The sequence below is a fragment of the Schistocerca piceifrons genome, chromosome 8 (genome assembly GCF_021461385.2).
Source record: "Schistocerca piceifrons isolate TAMUIC-IGC-003096 chromosome 8, iqSchPice1.1, whole genome shotgun sequence".
NCBI lineage: Eukaryota > Metazoa > Arthropoda > Insecta > Orthoptera > Acrididae > Schistocerca > Schistocerca piceifrons.
In genome coordinates this window covers 34,500,415-34,524,802 of record NC_060145.1, presented here as the reverse complement: position 1 = coordinate 34,524,802, position 24,388 = coordinate 34,500,415, and the positions used below count along the sequence as shown (strand labels likewise).

Below are 24,388 nucleotides of genomic sequence, written 5' to 3'. Positions count from 1 at the left end.
TACGTCAACATCCGATTTCAATTTGCTCTGAGCACTATGGCACTCAACATCTGAGGTCATCAGTCCCCCACAACTTAGAACTACTTAAACCTAACTAACATAAGGACATCACACACATCCATGCCCGAGATAGGATTTGAACCTGCGACCGTAGCAGTCACGCGGTTTCAATTTGCAATCGAGGCGGATTCTTTATAAGCATTAAATTATTCACGACTGCTGACGCGCTCCAATGTTAAAAGTTCTTATGACGTCTTATCTACTGAACAACTTTTTTCCTTTTTTTTTAAATCGTCTGTCTGACCTCTTAATCTCAGAGTAGTACTTGGAATGTCGATCGAAATGTAAAAGTACTTACCACTACACTTGGAATGTAGGTGGAATGTAAAAGTACTTACCACTACACTTGGAATGTAGGTGGAATGTAAAAGTACTTACCACTACACTTGGAATGTAGGTGGAATGTAAAAGTACTTACCACTATGTCTGAACATTTGTCTTAGCATCCTGTTGCATCTTCTCTTCAGTGTTTTCCATATATTCCGTTTGTCGCCAATTCTCCAGAGAACCTCCTCATTATCTTACCACCTGATTTTCAACAGTCTTTATCTCAAATGCTTCAATTCTCTTCTCTTCCAGTTTTCCCACAATCCATGTTTCACTACCGTATAATGCTGCGCTCCGAACGTACGTTCTCAGAAATTTCTTCCGCAAATTGAAGACTATGTTTGATACTAGTAGACTTCTCTTCGACAGGAATGTCCTTTTTACCACTGCTACTCTGCTTTTTATGTCCTCCTTGCTCCATAGATCATGGGTTATTTTGCTGCCTAGGTAGCAGAATTCCTTAATTTCATCTACTTCGTGATAACCAATTCTGATATTAATTTTATTGCCTTTCTCATTTCTGCTACTTCTTAATACAGTGATATAATTTCACACATTCATTGGGATGTGTACGTACTGTTTGAAAATTTGCCGAAAATACAGTAAGTAGTAAAGGAGTAATAAATTATAAAGTCATGCCTCATGCAGTACTTTCACTGCATGAAGAGTAGTAAGTGATACATTTTTCCTTTCATCAGTTTGTAGAGGTCCTCAGCTACAAGAAAATGTCGTAAGAATTTAAAATTAAGTGCAAAGTTTGTGGCAAGTCGCTAAGTGCTCTCATGCTCAAGTACTGGATGAATAATATCTTCTTTTTCACTCCCATCCCCACACCTTTGACAGGCAGATGGTTCTTACCCACACAGCGATAGCCGCCGGACAGTAATTTCAAACTAATTTGGTAATTAGCTTGAAATCGGGCCTGAGGTTTAGGAGGAGATGTGGAACACACACACACACACACACACACTCACACAGGTAGACATACACACACACACACATACATCTTTATGATATGTATTGATGTCATGTCTGTATGTCAGTTGATGTCAGCAGACTGCTGATTCAACACAACTGACTGGCAGATAAACACCACTCCACTGCCACGAGGCCGGCCTGTGTGGCCGAGCGGTTCTAGGCGCTTCAGTCTGGAACCGCGCGACCGGTACGGTCGCAGGTTCGAATCCTGCCCCAGGCATGGATGTGTGTGATGTCCTTAGGTTAGTTAGGTTTAAGTAGTTCTAAGTTCTAGGGGACTGATGACCTTAGATGTTAAGTTCCATAGTGCTCAGAGCCATTTGAACCATTTAAACCACTGCCACGAGTTCATTGAGCTTTTGTGGGTCACGTAACAGCCTAGTACGAGTCCTACACCACCAACAGCACTTTGGAGCCCACAGTCTGCTCTGTTAACTGGGTGACTGTGTGATAATTCGTCTCACTTGAAGCCACACTTTCTACTTCCAGTAACTGTATGTCACAAATACTTGAAAACAGTAAGATAAATGACTGAACCTCTGAACGTTTTACGATAACAAGGCCCTTTATTATATCTACATGCGTGTTATCGGCACTGGAGATACGATCTCGGCCGATGCTGAATGTCGCCAGAAGTCGCATTGTTCGCGGAGTAATCTGCGCCCTGACGGCACCTGGGCGATATAAAAGCGGCCTCGCCGCCCGCCCCTCGCACCCTGCCACCGCCATGAGGCTCGCAGTCCTCGTCATCGCCGCGGCGTGTCTGCTGGCGCCACCGTCGCTGGCGGCTCCGTGGCTCAGGACTCGCGGCCACGGGCGCGTCATCAACGGCACGGAGGCCGACATCGCCGACTTCCCCTGGATGGTGTCGCTGCAGATCCTGGACGACCACGTGTGCGGCGCCTCCATCATCAGCAGCACGTGGGTGCTGACGGCGGCGCACTGCGTCTACGTGTGCCAGCTGTACGCCGACCGCCACAAGAGCATGCGCGCCGGCTCCTCCAGCAGGGCCAGCGGCGGCGTCCGCCTCGACGTCGCCCAGATGATCAAGCACGCCGACTTCCAGATGCCCACTGACGAGGACCCTGACGTCGACTACGACATCGGCGTCATCCAGGTGAGGGGGCATACAAGGGTACGTTAGTGGTGGTTCTATGTCGCACACCCGATCCTCGCCGCTAGTCGGTGTGACCTGTTGATGATGAAACGAGCCCACAGGACCTTACCAGCGCATTTAACCTGCACCGTCGCGGGTCGCCCATTGCTCGCTATAACGCCTCTTCTTCTTGATGATTTGGTTTGATTTGTACTTGGCCTCGGCTAAAACTCGGTGACAGTCGGTAGAGTGTTGAGATCGTTATGAAGTTACGAAGACGACGTGTAAGTAGGCTGTTTAGGTTCTTATATTGGTAACGTCGCCGTCACGTAGCGCTCTCTGTACGAAAATCACTGGCTGTGCTGTGTGCAGTCTGTGGCTAGTTTGCATTGTTGTCTGCCATTGTAGTGTTGGGCAGCGGCAGCTGGATGTGAACAGCGCGTAGCGTTGCGCAGTTGGAAGTGAGCCGCCAACAGTGGTGGATGTGGGGAGAGAGATGGCGGAGTTTTGTAATTTGTCATGAACTGCTATACATATTATGACTATTAAGGTAAATACATTGTTTGTTCTCTATTAAAATCTTTCATTTGCTAACTATGTCTATCAGTAGTTAGTGCCTTCTGTAGTTTGAATCTTTTATTTAGCTGGAAGTAGTGGCGCTCGCTGTATTGCAGTAGTTCGAGTAATGAAGATTTTTGTGAGGTAAGTGATTTCTGAAAGGTATAGTTTAATGTTAGTCGGGGCCATTCTTTCGTAGGGATTTTTTGAAAGTCAGGTTGCGTTGCGCTAAAAATATTGTGGGTCAGTTTAAGCACAGTCTCATGTATAATTGTTCAAAGGGGACGTTTCACATGGCGACCCTGCCAGGATTCGAACCTGGAATCTTCTGATATGAAATGTCCCCTTTGAACAATTATACATAAGACTGTGCTTAAACTGACACACAATATTTTTAGCGCAACGCAATCTGACTTTCAAAAAATCCCTACGAAAGAATGGCCCTGACTAACATTAAACTATACCTTTCAGAAATCACTTACCTCACAAAAATCTTCATTACCCGAACTACTGCAATACAGCGAGCGCCACTACTGCCAGCTAAATAAAAGATTCAAACTACGGAAGGCACTAATTACTTATAGGCATAGTTAGCAAATGAAAGATTTTAATAGAGAACAAACAATGTATTTACCTTAATAGTCATAATATATATAGCAGTTCATGACAAATTACAAAACTCCGCCATCTCTCTCCCCACATCCACCACTGCTGGCGGCTCACCTCCAACTGCGCAACGCTACGCGCTGTTCACATCCAGCTGCCGCTGCCCAACACTACAATGGCAGACAACAATGCAAACTAGCCACAGACTGCACACAGCACAGCCAGTGATTTTCGTACAGAGAGCGCTACGTGGCGGCGGCGTTACCAATATAAGAACCTAAACAGCCTACTTACAAACGTTACACAAAATAACAGTGCTGAACCGAAATCTTGACGTGCGTGAGATATTTACTTCACCAAGAATCGTAATTAATCATTCGCAATCGATGTTTAACTGATTAATGATGAAATATTAATGATAAAACCAATACATTCACATCCACAACAAATTCCACACAATCTGGTCGTAATTTCAAGTATGTAAGAAATCGTAACAGTGGGCTTGTTATTGGAGTCAAAGACTCTACACAAGCGCCAAGCGCTACAGTCAAATGTTATCGCTGCGCGTAATTATTACTCGGGAGTTTCATGTCAATAATTTGATAGAATTTTAAATCACAAATGCACGACTTGGCACGAGAGGGTATTTTATTGCACAATATCAGTCACTTCCTAACCGAGCCTTGAGAAGAAAACTTTCCCAGGTGTTGGGGGGATTTAAATTATATGCTTCGGACCTATTACTGAAGTTTCATAAACCACTGGCTATTATGAATGAAAATTGTCTATCAGTGTTCGTTGCCTAAATCACTGTCTAAGTAATGTTTAGTTCAATTATCTAGTTAAAAGTTCACTTTATTCTAGTAGGTAAAAGTCCTCCGTTCGAATTCTAATGCCGTGATATTTGAAGTCAGAAGATCGTATTACTGCGTCATAATAGATCGCAATTATTCAATCTCAAAAACAATATAAGCACGCCTACATGTACGAGCATTCAAATATATAACCTGCTTCGGCTAACTCTCGTAGCGTAGTGAGAATGCATTTAATTATACTTAGCCATTACTCACGATTCCCAATGAGTAGTCACACGGAGTGTTCTTTGGGATCGTTGGTTCTACTTTGCGAATGTTAATTTACGCTAATTTTGCGATTTATTATGATTTTGATTTTAATTTTATTGAAATTTAATCTTTCTTTCGTAGATTGCTAATTTGTCAAGTCTTAGATTCCTGATTTAATTACTTGTTATTGTCCTAATAATAGTGATAAATGGAACTTCGTTCGCTTATTCACTTTTCTGGGAATTTGGGACTTGGGGGGAAATCTTTTGGGTATTGGGAGCTAATTTTTGATTTTTATTTCTCGTCCGAGGAAGGGGCATTACATCGCTACGAACCTCACTGGGCGATTTTTATGCCTGGAATAGCGATCGTCATTGCCTGTCCCGAAGCTTGAACTGTGATTGGCTGTCTCAGAGCCACTCTAGCAGACCCGTTGTTTAAATAACTACACCTCGCTTTACGCGCTTCCTCACACAGTATCTAAGTACTTTTACATTCCCACCTACGTTCCATACTCCGCAAGTCATTGTGTAGTCTATGGTGGAGAGTATTTACTGCACTGCATACTAAGGTTCAAATGGCTCTGAGCACTATGGGACTTAACTTCTGAGGTCATCTGTCCCCTAGAACTTAGAACTACTTAAATCTAACTAACCTAGAACCACTCGGCCACCCCGGCCGGCGCATGTTAAGGTTTCTTCCCGTTTCATTCACGTATGCAGCACAGGCAAAGTAATTTCGTAAATGTCTCTGCAGAAGCTGTAATTAGTCTTGTCTTGGCGATCGCTGTGATTGCCCTACGTAGGGGGCTGTAGCATATTCTTAGGTTCCTCACATCATGCCTCAGAACATGTCCTACCAACCGACCCCTTCTTCTAGTCACGTTGAGCCACAAACTCCTCTTCTTCCCAATTTTATTCAATAGCTCCACATTAGTTATGTCATCTAACCATCTAATCTTCAGCATCCTTCTGTAGCACCACATTTCGAAAGCTTCTATTCTCTTCTTGTCCACACTATTTATCGTCCATGTTTTACTTCCATACATGGCTACACTCCATAGAACTACTTTCAGAAACGACTTCCTGACACTTAAATCAATACTCCATGTTAACAAATTTCTCTTCTTCAGAAACGCTTTCCTTGCCATTGCCAGTCTACATTTTACATCTTCTCTACTTCGACCATCATCAGTTATTTTGCTCCCCAAATAGCAAATCTCCTTTACTACTTTAAGTGTCTCATTTCCTAATCTAATTCCCTCAGCATCATCTGATTTAAATTGACTACATTCCATTATCCTCGTTTTGCTTTTGTTGATGTTCATCTTATATCCTCCTTTCAAGACACTGTCCATTCCGTTCAACTGCTCTTCCAAGTCCTTTGCTGTCTCTGACAGAATTACAATGTCATCGGCGAACATCAAAGTTTTTATTTCTTCTCCATGGGTTTTAATACCTACTCTGAATTTATCTTTTGTTTCCTTTACTGCTTGCTCAATATACAAATTGAATAGCATCGTGGAGAGGCTACAACCCTGTCTCACTCCCTTCCCAACCACTGCCTCCCTTTCATGCCCCTCGACTTTTATAACTGCCATCTGGTTTCTGTACAAATTGTAAATAGCCTTTCGCTCCCTGTATTTTACCGCTGCCACCTTCAGAATTTGAAAGAGAGTATTCCAGTCAACATTGTATAAAGCTTTCTCTAAGTCTACAGATGCTAGAAACGTAGGTTTGCCTAACCAGCGCATTTAACCTACACCATCGCTGCTTGCTCATTACTCGCTACGCACCTCGCTGGTCGATTTTTATGCCTGGAGTAGCGATTGACGATGCCAGTCCCGAAGCTTGAACTGTGATTGGCTGTCGCAGAACCACTCTAGCAGACCCGTTGTTTAAGTAACTAAACCTCGTTTTACGCGCTTCCTCACACAGCATCTAAGTACCTTTACATTCCCACCTACGTTCCATACTCTGCAACTCACCGTGTAGTGCATGGTGGAGGGTACTTATTGTACCACATATTAAGGCTTCTTCCCACTTCTTTCACGTATACAGCACAGGAAAAGTAATTTCGTAAAGGTGTCTTTAAAAGCTGTAATAAGTTTAGTCTTGTCTTCGCGAACGGTGTAATTGCCCTGTGTAGGGGGCTGTAGCATGTTCTTAGGTTCCTCACATGATAGTAATAATCGAAACTTTGTAACTCGTGTTTTGGTAAATAGTTCCTATCTATCTTCATACAACTTCCAGATCACGCTTTCCTGCATTTTCGTGACGCTCTCTCGTGGATGAAACAAACAAGTGAGTACTGATGCCGCTCTTATTATTTATATTCAATATTGTCTGGCTGTTCTGACCCGCCAGGGTAGCCGAGAGCGCAAACACGCTGCTTCCTGGAGTCGGGTAGGCGCGCCGGCCCGGATCGAATCCGCCCGGCGGATTAACGACGAGGACCGATGTGCCAGCCAGCCTGGATGTAGGTTTTAGGTGGTTTTCCACATCCCACTAGGTGAATACCGGGCTGGTCCCCATGTTCCGTCTCAGTTCCACAGCTCGCAGACATCTGAACACATTCTCACTATTCCATGGATTACACTCGATGCAGACATTTGGGGTACACTACTTCCATCCCAGGGGGTACGGGGTGGCGGCAGGAAGGGCATCTGCCACCCCTTAAACATTAACAAGCCAATTCCGATTAACGATGGCTGACCCTGCATTACTACGGAACAAGGCTCAAGCGATAGAAATTGTCTGACTGTCGTACTTGGTTTGGATCCAACACAATTGACCAGTATTCTAGGATGGTGTTTTATAAACAGTCTCCGTTGTACGTTGACTGTTTTTCCTAGTGTCCCACCAATGAAACGACCATATAAGACAGTATTGTTTGTTGTCAGCTTATGAGAGCTATACGCGGCGATTTTAAACATGTACATATTACAGCCTTATTTGGACACAACGTTACCTGGGAACACACGCAAACGTATTATAGGGTTCCCGTTAATAGGTCAGCCGTGCACTACAAGCAGATATCAGCTACTAGCGTAGCAGAGGACGCCTGGCGTGCCCATATCGTATTTTTAGGGTACAGAAACCCCTCCACAGACCGATAAGATGCCTTCTGGGTCCAGAAAGTGTGACACTGGCCACAAATATTGGAGAAAGAAAATGCTAACACAGTATTAATTAACAGTAGGAACATCTACATAAAAGTGTTTGAACTAGTCTCGCTTATAAACGAAAGTAATTCCCACATAATATTACGGACAGAAAGGTCGCTCAAACTAGAAGTCAATAGCAATGAAATTCAACATTTCGATTGGAATGTATATGGCAGAGACAGGCTGAACGTGATGGTGGAGGTGTTTTTTATTTCTATAAAAAATTTGGTGATATCTAGCGAGGTTAGTACAGATTCCAAATGCGAAATAATTTGGGTGAAGACATACGTTAATGGTTGATCAAACATTATTATCCGATGCGTTTATAGACGTCCTGCCTCAGCTGTAGAAGTGGTGGAACAGCTAAGGGGAAACTTGGAGAATATTTCGCGCAAATTTCCTGGCAGTGTGACGGTCTTATGTGAAGATTTTAACCTATCAGCTGCATACTGGTTTCGGACATAATCATGTTAAATTATTCTAAATGCTTTACATAAAATTACTGTGAGCAGTTAATCACAGAATCGACTTTTGAAGATAATATCGACGACCTGCTAGTGGCAAATAGACCCTAACCTTTCGACTCATTTAATGTAGAACAGGGAATCAGTGATCACAAGTCTATTACAGTATCACTGGATTAGGCAGTAAGTAGGAAGACAAAGAAACAGATTCAGATTACCTGAGCAGTCAGCAAGAAAATGTCATCTCCAGCAATACCAACACAGAGTATCAATGGAAAAAGTTCAGGAGCTGCCCGGGATTAGCCGAGCGGTCTAGGCCGCAGCAGTCATGGACTGTGCGGCTGCTCCCGGCGGAGGTTCGAGTCCTCCCTCGGGCATGGGTGTGCGTGTTTGTCCTTAGGATAATTTAGGTTAAGTAGTGTGTAAGCTTAGGGACTGATGACCTTAGCAGTTAAGTCCCATAAGATTTCACACACAAAAAGTTCAAGAGCAAATGGTTAAAATGGCTCTGAGCACTATGGGACTAAACTTCTGAGGTCATCAGTCGCCTACAACTTAGAACTACTTAAACCTAACCAACCTAAGGACATCACACACATCCATGCCCGAGGCAGGATTCGAACCTGCGACCGTAGCGGTCACTCGGTTCCAGACTGTAGCGCCTAGAGCCGCTGGGCCACCCCGGCCGCCGTTCAAGAGCGTTCTGCAGACAACAATCTTTAGACAGTTATGAAAAGACCCACTGATGTTCGACAGTCTCGTTAGAATGCTGCTATTAACGTAAAGAGAGATTCACAGCAAATTTAAACGTAGCCAAAGCCCCACGGACAAAGTTAATGAAGCCAAAATTAGCTTAAGGAGAGTCATGCGTGAAGTGTTAAAAAAATTCGAAAGTAAAATTCTACCTACCGACCTGACACAAAATCTTAAGTAATTTTGGTGTTATGATAAATCAGTGAAGTGGTCGAAGTCATCTGTCGAGGCATTCTGTGACCATAGTGGAAGTGAAGCGAAGGACGACAGAAAATGCAGAAATACTAAACGTCTCATTCCAAAACTGTTACGCAGGGGAAGACCGTACTGTAGCGCCTATTTTAAATCGTCGCACAAACGACAAAATGGCTGATACCGAAATAAGTGACCATGAGATAGAAAAGAGCTCAAAAGGCGGAAGGCCATTAGACCTCAATGGATACCAATTCGATTCAGCTCATGGTATGGGATAGGACTGGTCTCTCTTCTAGCAGGTCTCTAGAGGAGCGTGGCGTTACTAATGATTGAAAAAAAGTACAGGTCGTTCCCGTTTTCTAGAAGGGTCGTCGATTCACAAAAATATTGGCTTAAATTTCTTACCTCGTTCAGATCTAGAATTTTGAGATATTTTTCTCGCTTGCGTGTTGTGACACTTCTGGGGGGCCCGATATCTCCTCTGTAGTAATCAACATGTCTTCCGAAAACAATGATCGTGCTGAACCCAGATCGTTCTGTTCGTCCACGAGACATACAAAGTAGCAGGTACGGGCACCTAGGTAGATGCCGTGTTCTTTGACTTCGGGACAGCATTCTGTTCAGTTTCGCACTCCCTCGTAATGAACAAAATACGAGAGTACGGAACATCAAATCATCTGTGGGATTGGATCAGAGAGTTTCTAGCAAACAGAACGCAGCATGGCATTCTGAACGGAGAGATGTCTTCAGAAGGAAAAGTGACTTCGGGTGTGACCCAGGGGTGTGTTATAGGAGCATTACTTTTCACAATACATAGAAATGACCTAGTAGCTAACACTGAAAGTTCCTTGAGGCTTTTCACAGATGACGCTGTTGTATACAAAGGAGTCACGACGCTAGAAAATTGTAGCGGAAGGCAGGAAGACCTGCATAGGACAGACACTTGCTCCAGGGAGTGACGGTTGATCTTCAGTGTAAAAAAGTTTAACGTATACCGAATACATAGGGAATAAGACCTTTTATTGTATGATTATACAACTGAAGAATGTTGAATGGAAGCAGTTACATTCAAAAAAATACCCAGGATTAGGCGTACGGAACGATCTGAAATTGAGCGACCACATAAGATTAAACTCGAGTAAGGCAGATGTCAGACTGACAAGTAAACATCACCAAATCGACCTCACTTTTTAACGGGAAAAAATACCCCTGTAAGATTTCAACCATAGAAATCGATTCTGAGCGAAAAGTTTGGCCATATTTCTAACAGTGTGCGTTTATGACCTACCGAACGTACAGCTTTTAATTTTCGCGCGCACCGGTTGTTTGCACTCGTTCCGACCCACTGCAGCCGTTTAACACACGAGCGTAAAGTACAGTACAGCGTATTAACAAGTTTGTGAAATACTGCTGTGAAATTGGTAAGGTGCTTCGTCAAAGTACGCGTTTTCCAACTTGTTGCCTATACCAGAGATCTCTGTATGCTGAACATTTTTATGCTGCAAGTGACAAATGAAATGAATGTGTCGTAGATGCAGCGAAGAGTTATTTCACTATTAACTTCGCCGCTGTGCGTCATTTCCCTTGGATTTTGAAGCTGGCATTGCTAAAGTAACGTCGATATGCATAAATACGCTGTTCTTCATCTTGATTGGTCTGATGAAATTGTAAACTGAAAATGATGAACTTCATTATAATTATTCAGTCACCTAGGTTCACCCATTTTGTTTCTGAGGCATAAACGATGTTGAATATCATTACGAGAATATTGTTAAATATTACTGAATAAATTATGTTCGTGAGGTTAACACATTATGTTCTGTACTCATATTACTTACCTATTTTTCGCATAGAACGGCATGTATTCTTGAGCAAGATTTCATTACACATTTGGCAGATGTGTCCAAGTTGTCCCTCCTCTTCCCTCACCTTCAGCATCCCGCAAATAGGAGGTCACTGGTTGTCACTCCTGTGTCAATGCTTCGCGCTCAGGCATGAGGCGGAAAAGCTGTACATTCAGTAAGTCGTAACTGTGTACTACCAGAATTATGGCTCAAATCTGCTCACGGGATTGACTGGTGGGGTTGATATATTGCGCGTGTGCTTTCTTCTCCTTGAAATACGAGATCGCATTGGTGACATTTCCTTGTGACATTCACTGGAAGTATCCCCAGGAAATGTAGTCCATCAATAAAGGCAGTAGCTTACAAACACACGTTCAATCAATACTTGAATACAGCTCGTCAGCATGGGAGCTGTGTCAGATAGAACTGAGAAAGGAGGAAATCTAGAGAAGAGCAGCGCATTTCGTTGCAGATACAGTTAGCACGAAAGCTTCAGAGAGATGATAAACTAACTCCAATGGCAGACGCTGTAAGAGGCGTTCTGCATCACGGTGTGGTCTATTGTTAAAGTTTCGAGATTGCACGCTCCTAGAAGATTCAACAAATATATTGTGTGCTCTTCCACTACTCGTATACCTTGTGAAAAGACCATGAAGATTAAATCAAATGTGTGTATATTCCTAAGGGACCAAACTGCTTAGGTCATCGGTCCCTAGACTTACACATTACTTAAACTAACTTATGCTAGGAACAAGACACACACCCATGCCCGAGGGAGGACTCGAAACTCCGGCGGGACGAGGAAGATTAAATCACAGAGATTCGAGCCGACTTGGATTCTTCCCGGCAGTCTTTCTACCCGCAACTATTCGAAACTGGAACAGGAAATGGGGAAAGCGAGAGTGGAACACACAATAATTTCGTCATACACCCCAAGGTGGCTTGCGGAGTATCGATGTGTAGGTAGATCATCACAAACTCTTCTTGATTTACAGTGTTAGGTGTAATAAATTTTGGAAATTCGTTCCGCTGTTTCACCTAATCTATCATTTTCTCCTTTTAATGAAATATCACGACAAAAATTTACAGGTGGCAGATGCAGTACATGAAGCAGATGTGGATACAAACTGACGAAATAATACGTCAGAGTGAGTACTCCCATGAAAAGCTCTTCCACAGAAGCGAAGTTAACAATACTGAGTCGAACTTTTGTATCTAACTAGTCTGGTTCAATAACGTTTAAATAAACTGGAATACTTGTTGCGACTGTCTTCAAAAGATCTCAGCATAACATTAGAGATGTTGTTAGAACTAGTGAAAGTATCTGCAATGTGGACAGTCTTCAAGGAGTGCAGGCGTATCTCTTCTTCTTTCTCCTAGTCACTAACCACATTTTCGTTGTCAACGAAGATTTATCCCAGTCGTCAGACGATGGAGAGAATATCTTTTTGCTTCAAACACTGCAAGTAATCCACTCAACTAGCAACGTAAACAGCCGCAGGGTAGAGGCTCCCAGAAAATAGAGAGACGCCCGTGTGACCAGCCGTGTCTCAGTAGAGAGCCTGCCGCGTAAATGTGACTGCAGGGTAAACGTCCTCAGCGAGTAGCGAGATGCAGCGAGGCTGCAGCATAAACCTGCCCTTGAACCTGCACAGTCCCTTGTGGAACACCGCTGCTCGCCGCTGGAACATCGCATCTCGCTTCTGGCTGGGAGCCTTTCCCCCTCAGCTGTCCACATCGTCAGTTGAAGGGATGTTCTCCGCATTGTCTGGGGACAACAATATTGGTCAGTTCCATACAAAAATATGTTGAGTGACGTGGACGAAGAAGAAATATGAATGTACACTTTGAATGTAGACTGCCCACATTGGAGATAATCACGCCAGTTCTACCAATAGCAAAAAGTTATCCAGAGAACTTTCCCAGAAAATTGCGAGGGTCACCACAAACGTTCCAGTTTATTTAAAACAATAGCAGACAAACCCGGCATTGTCCAGGCTTTCATTTTGCCAGTTTTCTATTAGAAACGAAAACAGAAAATGAAGTGAGTTTCTAACGAAGTATCTAAAAAATTTCATTTCCATGTATTGGCGAAAAAAACCTTTGAAATTATGAAACAGACCTACAAACAAATACTCATAATATACAAATTTATAAGTGCAGTACCCAAATTAAGAAACACTATTCTGGACGGTTTCTGTACGCTGGGTGCAGGTACTGCACGCGTCTACAACGCTATTTTGTAAACTTCTCTATGGTAACGCCTTTTCATCCGTTTGTGCTTCGCATCCGAAATCCGTTAGAATCGCTGCCAGATGTCAGGGATTTCCTTAAGTTGACTCGACTACACGAGTATCTTACCAGTAAAGAATGAATATGTTAAAGCTTCAGGCACAATATTGCATTTTTTCGCGTATTTCAGTGTTTATGACTTCATATTTCTTGAACTATGTGTCCTACAATGATATATTTGTGTAGGTACTTTCAGTGGCATATATGGATACTGTCTGCGAAATGCGTTGCCAATATATTTAGTAGAAAAGGAACAACAAATTTAAACGTCATTCAATACGCGAATGTTTTTCATGCATCTAAGTGATTATGACTTTATATCCCTTGAACTTCGATTGGTGGGCGGTTCTTATCCCCACAGCGATTGTTGTCTGACAGTAAGGAATATGTGTGTACAAATCGGTCCAGTGGTTTAGGAGGAAATATGGAACACACACACACACACACACACACACACACACACACACACACACATACCTGCTTTTATAAGATGTATGAATTACCGAACCGGAATAGTTAAACATATTCAACAATATTAATTTAATTTGTATGGATGTGTGATTCGTAAGCCCACTCAGGCTGTGGTAACATATCTTCAGATCGTGTTCCCGTCTGCTTCACTTACTGCAGCATGTTTCAGTAATGCAAGCAAACGATAAGGTCAAGTACAGAACAATGAAACAGGCAAGTAATCTTAATTATCATAATCCAGAAACCAGTGATTTCCCTGAGACTTCGTATTATGCCTGAGTATGTGAACACCTCCAGGGGATCCACACTGCAGATGGGCAATAGAGGACAAGCACGCTACGGCAGCTGTTCCATATGGCCACCGTTCATGTGAGAGCAATCTCCAACGCGTCTACTAATTGATGCCCCTACATGTTAAGAAATCTCACTCACGTTCGAAATGCATTTAGAGTCATCGAATTTATATTTTCGGAATTCATCGGCACTATCAACAGAGCTCGAATACACCAAAGCTTTTAAATATTCCGACTGATGACCACAGATATTAAGTCCCATAGTGCTCGGAGCCATTTTTTTTTTAAATATTCCACCCAAAGGATCTGGGAGGCCATAGTATTGGCGAGACTCGACAAATATACTTGTTGTCGAAAGGCTGTTCATTAGCGCTTCGGTTTCCGGAGAGCGGTTTATTGTTTTGTAATTAACACCTCACTTGCCGTGTTTCCAAATAATCGCGGTCTTAGACATTAACAGTGTTGTAACATTAGTACGACTGCACTTATGCATACATCGTATCGGGCAAACCATTGGTTTCTGGACTCATGTCTACCAGGATTGCCGGCCGGAGTGGCCGAGCGGTTCTGGGCGCCACAGTCTGGAACCGCGCGACCGCTACGTCGCAGGTTCGAATCCTGTCTCGGGCATGGATGTGTGTGATGTCGTTAGGTTAGCTAGGTTTAAGTAGTTCTAAATTCTAGGGGACTGATGACCACGGCAGTTAAGTCCCATAGTGCTCAGAGCCATTTGAATCTACCAGGATTGTCTGCTTGTTTCGTTGTACTCTACTCGCCTTTAATTTGTAACTGTAATGTAATTAAATGTAATTAGAAAATCCTATATATCGGCTGCTTTTAGGTTTTGATCCTGACATTTTACGAAAGAAAAGACAAAACAATAAATCAGGTCAAATGGAGGAACTGATTTCTAAAAATTATTACACTAAATATTATCGGGGATGAGGCGATTGTGATACTCTGTATGCCTTTTGACATAACTACCTTTGTTTCCACAATCAGCTGAAATAAGTGCCTGTTTAAAATCGTCAGTTGTATTTCTCACTTTTGACGTCACCTCGTAAGCTCGCAAGAAGCATTTCTTTCTTGTAGATGTAGGTTTCATCCATAGGATACTCGGATAATGCAAACAATCTACAAGGTGAAAACTTACAAAACAATGGTCCGACCCATGATAGTGTATCGTTGACGTGTGTTGGATCCATATCAGATCACAGACGGGACTATCAGTACAAACCGAATGCATACAAGGAAGGGTAGCTGCAGTGGTAACATGTTTGATCCTCCAAGAGAGTGTCATGGAAATGCAGAAAAAATCGAGGTGGCAAGTGTTTCGAGGTAGGTACAGACTATCTCAACATATATTAACAGTTACATATTTTCAAAGCAGACAGTTTGACAATATAAGAATCATTACACGAATTTTTTAAGTCATGACAATCATATTACTGCGAACAAAAAAGAAATGAAATAATTATTTTTCGTCTAGCAAGTTGAGATCTACTTACTGTTTATTCTAAAAAGCATTATTTGAAGCCCACAGCAATAATGTAGACTCGTAAATCCAGAAATTTCACATATGTGCCGTTGCCGGTCCAGCGCTGCAGATGAACGACTTCATGTGTATGTTTGAAATGATCTTTTAACTTCAAAATGACAAACAAAAACTTTAAATAATCTTGGGTTGACGAGTGTTATTGTTCAGTACATAAACAACATCAAATCGATGCACTGAACCACAGAGGCATCGCAGCTGCTGCCTCACTGAATCAATGTTATCACCTTCACCTTACGTAAAAACAGTGGAGTGCCATCTTGGAAACATACTTACGACTGTCGTCTTCTAGAGTGTCTCCCATGACTCTCACCACAACAACCATCCAGACTTGTTTTGCTGTGGGTGCTCCCCCCCCCCCCCCCCCCCCCCCCACACACTTTTCCGCCTGCCTCGCCGTTCAGCGGAGGCTGCTGCGTGTCTTCTAGTGGCTACTGACGTCACTCCCACAGCGTCAGGACTACGATGTGTCTAATGGTTCAAAAAGTAAAAAAAAAATGGCTCTGAGCACTATGGGACTTAACATCTGTGGTCATCAGTCCCCTAGAACTTAGAACTACTTAAACCTAACTAACCTAAGAACATCACACACATCCATGCCCGAGGCAGGATTCGAACCTGCGACCGTAGCGGTCGCACGGTTCCAGACTGAAGCGCCTAGAACCGCACGGCCACACCGGCCGGCTTCAAAAAGTAAACTGTAATCTAAGTTGGTAACTAATAACTGTTCTGTGCATCCAAATGACAATGGGAATCCCTCACAACCTGTCATTTCTGACCGGATAGAAATTCTATTTATGGCGTTTTGATTGTGTTTAAAATAGTAGGAACAGAAAAAATATACAAAATCAAAAATCACTATAAAAATACCAAAAGGAACATTAAAGAGAATATTATGATGATGTACATCAAACGATTCCATTTGCTCAGGGGATGATAAAAATTTCATTGATTCCGTTTATGTAAAGTCTAATGAAAGTTATTGAGACGGCTTTATTGATGTTTTTGTTAACTAATAGTAATTAAATCATCGTATTTAAGTGAAACTAGTTTTCAGATTCGAGGTATTTCGAACTCCTATTCCGACCTAAATACATCATTTGCGTCAAAAGGCGTTTCTAGAAAAATGTGAAAAAGTAATACGAGCAAGGTCTTTCTGTCAGGATTAGCTGACCCACAACAAAAACTATTGCGCTAATGCGAATACGAGTTGGTTTCGACTTCACATACATGTTAGTAAGGCTGTGGAAAATTTCTAAACTAGAAACCAAATATCTAATTTTTAACCATATGAAGAAATCTGATAAAGTAAAGTTATTTGAATAAATAAATAACAGCAACAGCTGTCGTGAGAAGATTTATTGAACCACTGGTTCACAAGTAGTCCACGACTATAAAGTCACCTCCTCTGGCGCCAAACAGTTGAACTAAAGAAGATGCAAAAAGCCTTTTTTTTAACCTACATGGGGTAAACTATCTGAAAGAACTTTTAATTACATTATAAATAACGAGAGAGAGAGATCACAGACCTTTTTAGATATGGAAGCCGCCCCTCAATAAAAAATAGATGTCACCTATTCTCAAGCTGATCATAGCGTGAAAACGCTACCGTCAAAACTCTTGACAGTGCACCACTTGTGATGTGTAACCTAGAACAAATATCGGCACAAAGAACTAGTCAAATTATAAAAGAATCCCAGTGATCAAGAAGGATACCCAGAAGATAATGAAGACTCATCCTGAGAACCCCCCCCAAAGCAGTGCTTTCACAAGCAGCGGTGAGAGGACGTACGAAGAGAGGCCCGGCCCACAGCAAAGCAGGTACTGGCAATTCAGGAGTAATACACTGAAGTACCAACCGGTCATGCAAGCGAGAAATAATGGGCCCAGCTATGGCAGCTCGTAGCTTCGATAGTTATATGAATGTGGCACAATGCCAGTTTAATCTAAATTAACATTTACAGTACCTGCCAGAAAGGAAGCTAGGGTGACCTCTGTACAATGAAACATTGGCACAGATAACAGATAGCATATTAATGAAGAACATGTAATTTCCCCTGGAAGAAATATGTAAGGTGGCAGAATAAATGAAGGTCAGATTCGCACCTTACATGAGAGCTTCATACATCGCAATGGGAAGGTGAATATGGCACCTCACTTAATTTGGCGGTACTGAGCAAATTTGCCTATCAGTATGTAATGCAAAAAGGGATGACATTCAATCGATGGTAATTAACACACTATTCCTATAATGCATGTTTGAGCGGAGGGTGAAACAAGCAGCGATAGGTGCTTTAGTTTGGAATTCAGAAGGACAACGCAGAGGCAAGGCCACGCTACAGGGGGTTCCATGGAAACCACTTAAAGGCGTGTCCCAGACGGAAAGTCGACGACTGACCAGGTGACTGAGATGGGGAGAGTGAGTATAATGGCCCATCTGAGGGAGGACAGGAAAGAAAGCTTTTAGAAAACTGCATTTAGAAATTCCAAAGGGATACGAAACAAGACCAGTGACGCATTTTCAATCATGTATCCAGCAAGTGGTACACACATGAGAGAATCAATGTACGCTTTTAGGCATTTGGAACAGGCACAAAACTTCCAATTGGCGGAAACGCGCTAGGAAGGAGAAAAGAGCCAAAGTTTCGACGCAATTTGATGGTAGTGACCTTGCATTGGTAGAGAGAGTTTCCACAAAATAAGAGGAACGCTCCTATTGGTCGAAAAAAGCTGTGACGTGAAGAACGAAAGAACCCAGGTGGGGAGAGAGTGCGGCTACGAGTAAGACAAGATGGAAATTTCCAGGGACTCTTCTCTGAAGTGGCGTCAAGTGCAGAATGGAGCGCTTAACGCTCTGTATCATGCAGAGGAGTAATTTGTGTGAACACTGCGTTCACAGTGGCTGATATCCAGCTAGAAATTAGCTGTAGCATCGCTTAGCTCCAACTGTGGAGAAACGAACCAGTCAATTAGTTAACTGTTCTTGTGAGAACTGAGGGGGCATTATAATATGTACGCTGCTCCAAGCATTCGCGTGTATATCGCACTTTCTAAGACCGTGGATTAGTACATGTTCTCTCGCGTAACGAGAAGCATAGGAAAAGTTTCTGCTGGAAAATTCAGTAAAGAGTTTAGTTTTAGTAAAGACTTTAGTTTTATAGGAATTTCAGCGGAAGAGAGCAGCCTAGCAGATGGCAGCTCATGAGTACATGTTCTCTCGCATAACAAGAAACATAGGGAAAGTTTCTGCTCCAAAATTCAGTAAAGACTTTAGTTTTAGTAAAGACTTCAATTTTATGGGAATTTCAGCGGAAGAGAGCGGCCTAGCAGATGGCAGCTCATGAGTACATGTTCTCTCGCATAACAAGAAACATAGGGAAAGTTTCTGCAGCAAAATTCAGTAAAGACTTTAGTTTTAGTAAAGACTTCAGTTTTATAGGTATTTCAGCGGAAGAGAGCGGCCTAGCAGATGGCAGCTCATCGCAGCATAAGGAAAATACAGCGTGCAGAGGTGTTAACTTGTTGGTTCACCAGCTCGCGTCCACTGTAAACTCGAGCAACCTTAGGTAATCTTTTGCTCAATTTGTCACACAACTAACCATCCACTGTAGACTTGATTGTCATCCTAAAAATAGTACCGAACTTTGAACCGGAATCGGACTATTTCCGTAGTACTGACCAACATCGTAACGTGAGTGTAGGAACGATTTTGTAAAGAAATTTTTAGTTAAATTTTAATACTGTCGTGTTTAGGATACTTTAACATTCTGACAGTTAATGTTTAATATTGTTGTGTTTAGGATTATTTCACTTTTTGATGTTGGTGTTATTCTGCCAACTGTTTTTTGTCGTCACATTGAAAACTGTATAAAAGAGCGTAATTTTGTACTAATATTGAGACATTAAACAGATCATTTCAACGTAAACAGTTGTCTTCAATCCTAGAATAAGTAAAGCAGAAGTATTGCACCTTACAATTGGAAGTAATAAAATCATTAAAAACAATTCCGGAACCCACCCTCAATGGTCATCTTGAAGTATACCATCATTCTCTGATGGATAATTATGATTACCTACAAGGAAAACATGCGAATGAGATCTGACCATTACGTGGAGGTCACTTGTTCTTTCTAGTACACTTCTCAATCACTTAGGTCTGTTTTCATAATTCTTAGTTTAAATACTTAGTGTATTCTACCCATCTGGTTCTTTTTTCCTCTAAATACAAGTGATATGTGTGCTAGGTACCTGGACCTTCACACTGCTGCTACAGTCACAGGTTCGAATCCTGCCTCAGGCACGGATGTGTGTGATGTACTTAGGTTAGTTAGGTTTAATTAGTTCTAAGTCTAGGGGATGTTAACTCCCATAGTACTTAAAGCCATTTGAACCATTTGAACTTGCACCTTGGTGTCCAATCTTGGCCTTGGGTTTCCTCAATGTTGTTGGTAACTCTCAGGTTACACAAAATTTTTTTTAGTTTATAATCATTCTTGCTTTTGTATTTGCTTATACGTTGTGTTTGGCAGCTGTTAAGCACCTACCTTCCTGGCGTCTCACATGAGGGCAAGCTGCGTTGGATCCTGCCCAGTTATATCTTGCCGACAGCTGGCGACGGATGTTCCTTTCCAGTCACAAGTAGTCGTTCCGTGCGCCTGTGAACCGACGAACATTTCTTGACATTGCGCTGTCTTGAAAGCGGATCTTGGATTGCTAAGCTCGCAGTATGACATCCAAAACGCTCGAGTTCCAATTCGATCCCGGTTCATCTTTGCTGCTCGGTCTGTGTGTATACAGACTCATTGGAACAGCGGTCGCGTATCAGTTTGGTTTGTGAGCATCTTGCTCGGTCATGTGACGTGCTTGAGCCCACTGGTTAAGCAAACACACTTACAACGGGGGTGTACCAGTAGAGGCGTTATTGGGTTCTTTTGCCAATGTGCAACTGCAGCACTTGCATTTTGGTGTGTATGTGTTTAACACATGTCTACCAAATATGTGTAGTACATGGGCGATCTCAAGTTTCGTAATGATGCCTTTCATTGAGTCCGCTGAACTGGTATATACTGCCCTTATTTACGTGTGCTGGACAAGGTGAAGTTGTTTTGTTAAGCATGAACCATTTGAGTCTTTCAGGCTCTACGTCAATGGTACCCTTTTTTAACCTGTTGTTAATTTGTTTAAGTATCATTTAAATTGAAAGGAAACACTTTTGCGTGTAAACCATGACAGCCCAATAATTGGCATTTAAAAATTTTTTCGGCGTAATGTGGCTATTTGCTTGAAGTTTATGGTTATTGAAAAGATATTCTTTAATGTGTACTGTGCGCTTTCTTAGAAGTTCACTATTTTGAGAACAAATGCTCGTGCGGTAGCAGTGATCCCATTTTCTTAACTGTACAACTTGTAACTTGTACTGCCCCCACTTGTTCTTATAATCTTTGGTTATGAGGGCTTACTGGTTGATATGGTCCGATTCTTAAATCTTCTTGAATATCTTCAGTAATGATATTATTGAGATCTCAGTCTTTTTAAAATTATAGATTGGTGTGATTACTGCTTTCGTCCAGTCTGATGGAACCTGTCCCGACTCCCACGCCATTTCAGTAATTCTGTGTAGCCATTTAAGACCTGACATTTCACTGTACTTGATGAGTTCCGACTTAATTTCATCCACCCCAGCCGCTTTATTGCACTGCAATCTATTGACCATTTTTTCCACTTCCTAAAATGTGATCCTATTTCCATCATCATTCCTATCTCATTGTACATCGAAATCTGAAACATTACTGACCGTATTTTCACCTACACTGAGCAACTCTTCAAAATATCCCCTCCATCTGTCCAAGGCATCAACAGGATTCACCATCAGTTTTCCTGACCTGTCCAAAATACTTGTCACTTCCTTCTTACCTCCCTTTCGAGAAACTGCTAATTACACTCTAGAGTGGTTTTCCAGCAGCTTGACCCAAAGTCTCCAACTTGTTTCCCAAGTCTTCCCAAGATTTCTTCTTGGATGCTCCAATTATCTGTTTGGCATTTTGTATTTGCTAAGAAAAACTTATTACTATTTTACAAAACATTTTCAACGATATTTTCTGCTCCTGGGTTAATTTTACATTCTATTTGAGTCATCTACATCATGTTGCACCTTATTTGTTCATGAGACCCAGAAAATGTTAGATACAGGCTCCCAGGTAGTTGCCATTTTCCGTGACTTCCGGAAGGCGTTCGATACAGTTCCGCACTGTCGCCTGATAAAGTAAGAGCCTACGGAATATCTGACCAGCTGTGTGGCTGGATTGAAGAGTTTTTAGCAAACAGAACACAGCATGTTGTTCTCAATGGAGAGACGTCTGCAGACGTTAAAGTAACCTCTGGCGTGCCACATGGGAGTGATATGGAACCATTGCTTTTCACAATATATATAAATGACCTAGTAGATAGTGTCGGAAGTTCCATGCGGCTTTTTGCGGATGATGCTGTAGTATACAGAGAAATCGCAGCATTAGAAAATTGTAGCGAAATGCAGGAAGACCTGCAGCGGATAGGCACTTGGTGCATGGAGTGGCCACTGACTCTTAACATAGACAAATGTAATGTATTGCGAATACATAGAAAGAAGAATCCTTTATTGTATGATTATATGATAGCGGAACAAACACTGGTAGCAGTTACTTCTGTAAAATATCTGGGAGTATGCGTGCGGAACGATTTGAAGTGGAATGATCATATAAAATTAATTGTTGGTAATGCGGGTACCAGGTTGAGATTCATTGGGAGACTCCTTAGAAAATGTAGTCCATCAACAAAGGAGGTGGCTTACAAAACACTCGTTCGACCTATACTTGAGTATTGCCCATCAGTGTGGGATCCCTACGAGATCGGGTTGACGGAGGAGACAGAAAAGAACCAAAGAAGAGCGGCGCGTTTCGTCACAGATTATCTGGTAAGCGTGATAGCGTTACGGAGATGTTTAGCAAACTCAAATGGTTCAAATGGCTCTGAGCACTATGGGACTTAACGTCTGTGGTCATCAGTCCCCTAGAACTTAGAACTACTTAAACCTAACTAACCTAAGGACATCACACACATCCATGCCCGAGGCAGGATTCGAACCTGCGACCGTAGCAGTCCCGCGGTTCCGGACTGAGCGCCTGAACCGCTAGACCACCGCGGCCGGCCAGCAAACTCAAGTGCCAGACTCTGCAAGAGAGGCGCTCTGCATCGCGGTGTAGCTTGCTGTCCAGGTTTCTAGAGGGAGCGTTTCTGGATGAGGTATCGAATACATTGCTTCCCCCTACTTATACCTCCCGAGGAGATCACGAATGTAAAATTAGAGAGATTCGAGCGCGCACGGACGCTTTCCGGCAGTCGTTCTTCCCGCAAACCATACGCGACTGGAACAGGAAAGGGAGGTAATGACAGTGGCATGTAAAGTGCCCTACGCCACACACCTTTGGGTGGCTTGCGGAGTATAAATGTAGATGTAGATTCTCAGCATTCCCAGTAGTTCACAAATACGACACCGGGCTAGCATTCCGGAGGAAGACGGTTCAATTCCGTGTCCTGCCATCGTTATTTAGGTTTTCCGTGATTACCCTAAATCGCTCCAGGCAAATGCCGGGATGGTTCCTTTGAAAGGGCACGGCCGAATTCCTTCCCCGCCCTTCCCTAATCCGATGAGACCAATGACCTCGTAGTTTGGTCTCTTCCCCCAAAACAACCAACCAACCTCAAATACGTTTCCACACCCGCAGTAAACGTAGTTTGGTCTTTTTTTTATTGTGCGCAGGCTTCTGAACCGTTCCCGCTGGGCACGAACATACAAGTGGTGAACCTCGCCGCCGACGGATACGATGCCCCGGCGGGCCTGCCGGTCACCGTCACGGGCTGGGGCGACACCGGGATCGACTACGACCCCGTCTACCTGCAGCGAGCGGACATGCACGTCGTGGACCGCGACACCTGCAGGGACATGATGGCCGACGTGGCGCCGGTCACGCCGCGCATGGTGTGCGCTGGGGACCCCACCATGGCCGCCTGCCACGGCGACTCGGGCAGCCCGCTGGTCGATGGGGACACTCAGATCGGCATCGTGTCCTGGAGCCGGTCCGACTGCATCAGCGCTACCGCCGTCTATGCGGATGTGGGCAACCTCCGGGCCTGGATCAGGAACAACACTGGAGTTTAACAGACACAGTGTATGCCCTCACTAGCTGTATGTACCCTGCATCATATATGTGTCTCTTGATTATGAATGTATAATCTGCTTTATCCATGTTATAATAAATATCCTACAAATTTATGCCTACAAACTGAAAATCTCGCCTGCTATTTCTGTCCCAGTACATGAAATTTCCTTGTATGTTCCACAAGAAAACATATACACCTATATGCTGGCCGGCCGCGGTGGTCTCGCGGTTCTAGGCGCGCAGTCCGGAATCGTGCGACTGCTACGGTCGCAGGTTCGAATCCTGCCTCGGGCATGGATGTGTGTGATGTCCTTAGGTTAGTTAGGTTTAAGTAGTTCTAAGTTCTAGGGGACTGATGACCACAGCAGTTGAGTCCCATAGTGCTCAGAGCCTTTTTTGAACCCATATGCTGAGTCATATCTTCTAAACACAAATATCTTATTCTCTTTATAGTTTTAGTTTCTCAAGAGC

General features: G+C 43.0%; 1 protein-coding gene across 1 annotated transcript; it reads left to right on the top strand.

Moving 5' to 3' along the window:
- Positions 1-2,227: 2,227 nt before the first annotated feature.
- LOC124711544 (trypsin 3A1-like) lies at positions 2,228-23,916 on the top strand. Its single transcript, XM_047241679.1, has 2 exons — positions 2,228-2,482; positions 23,518-23,916. The coding sequence occupies exons 1-2, from the start codon at positions 2,228-2,230 to the stop codon at positions 23,914-23,916; spliced, it is 654 nt and encodes a 217-aa protein (XP_047097635.1).
- The last annotated feature ends 472 nt before the right edge of the window (positions 23,917-24,388 follow it).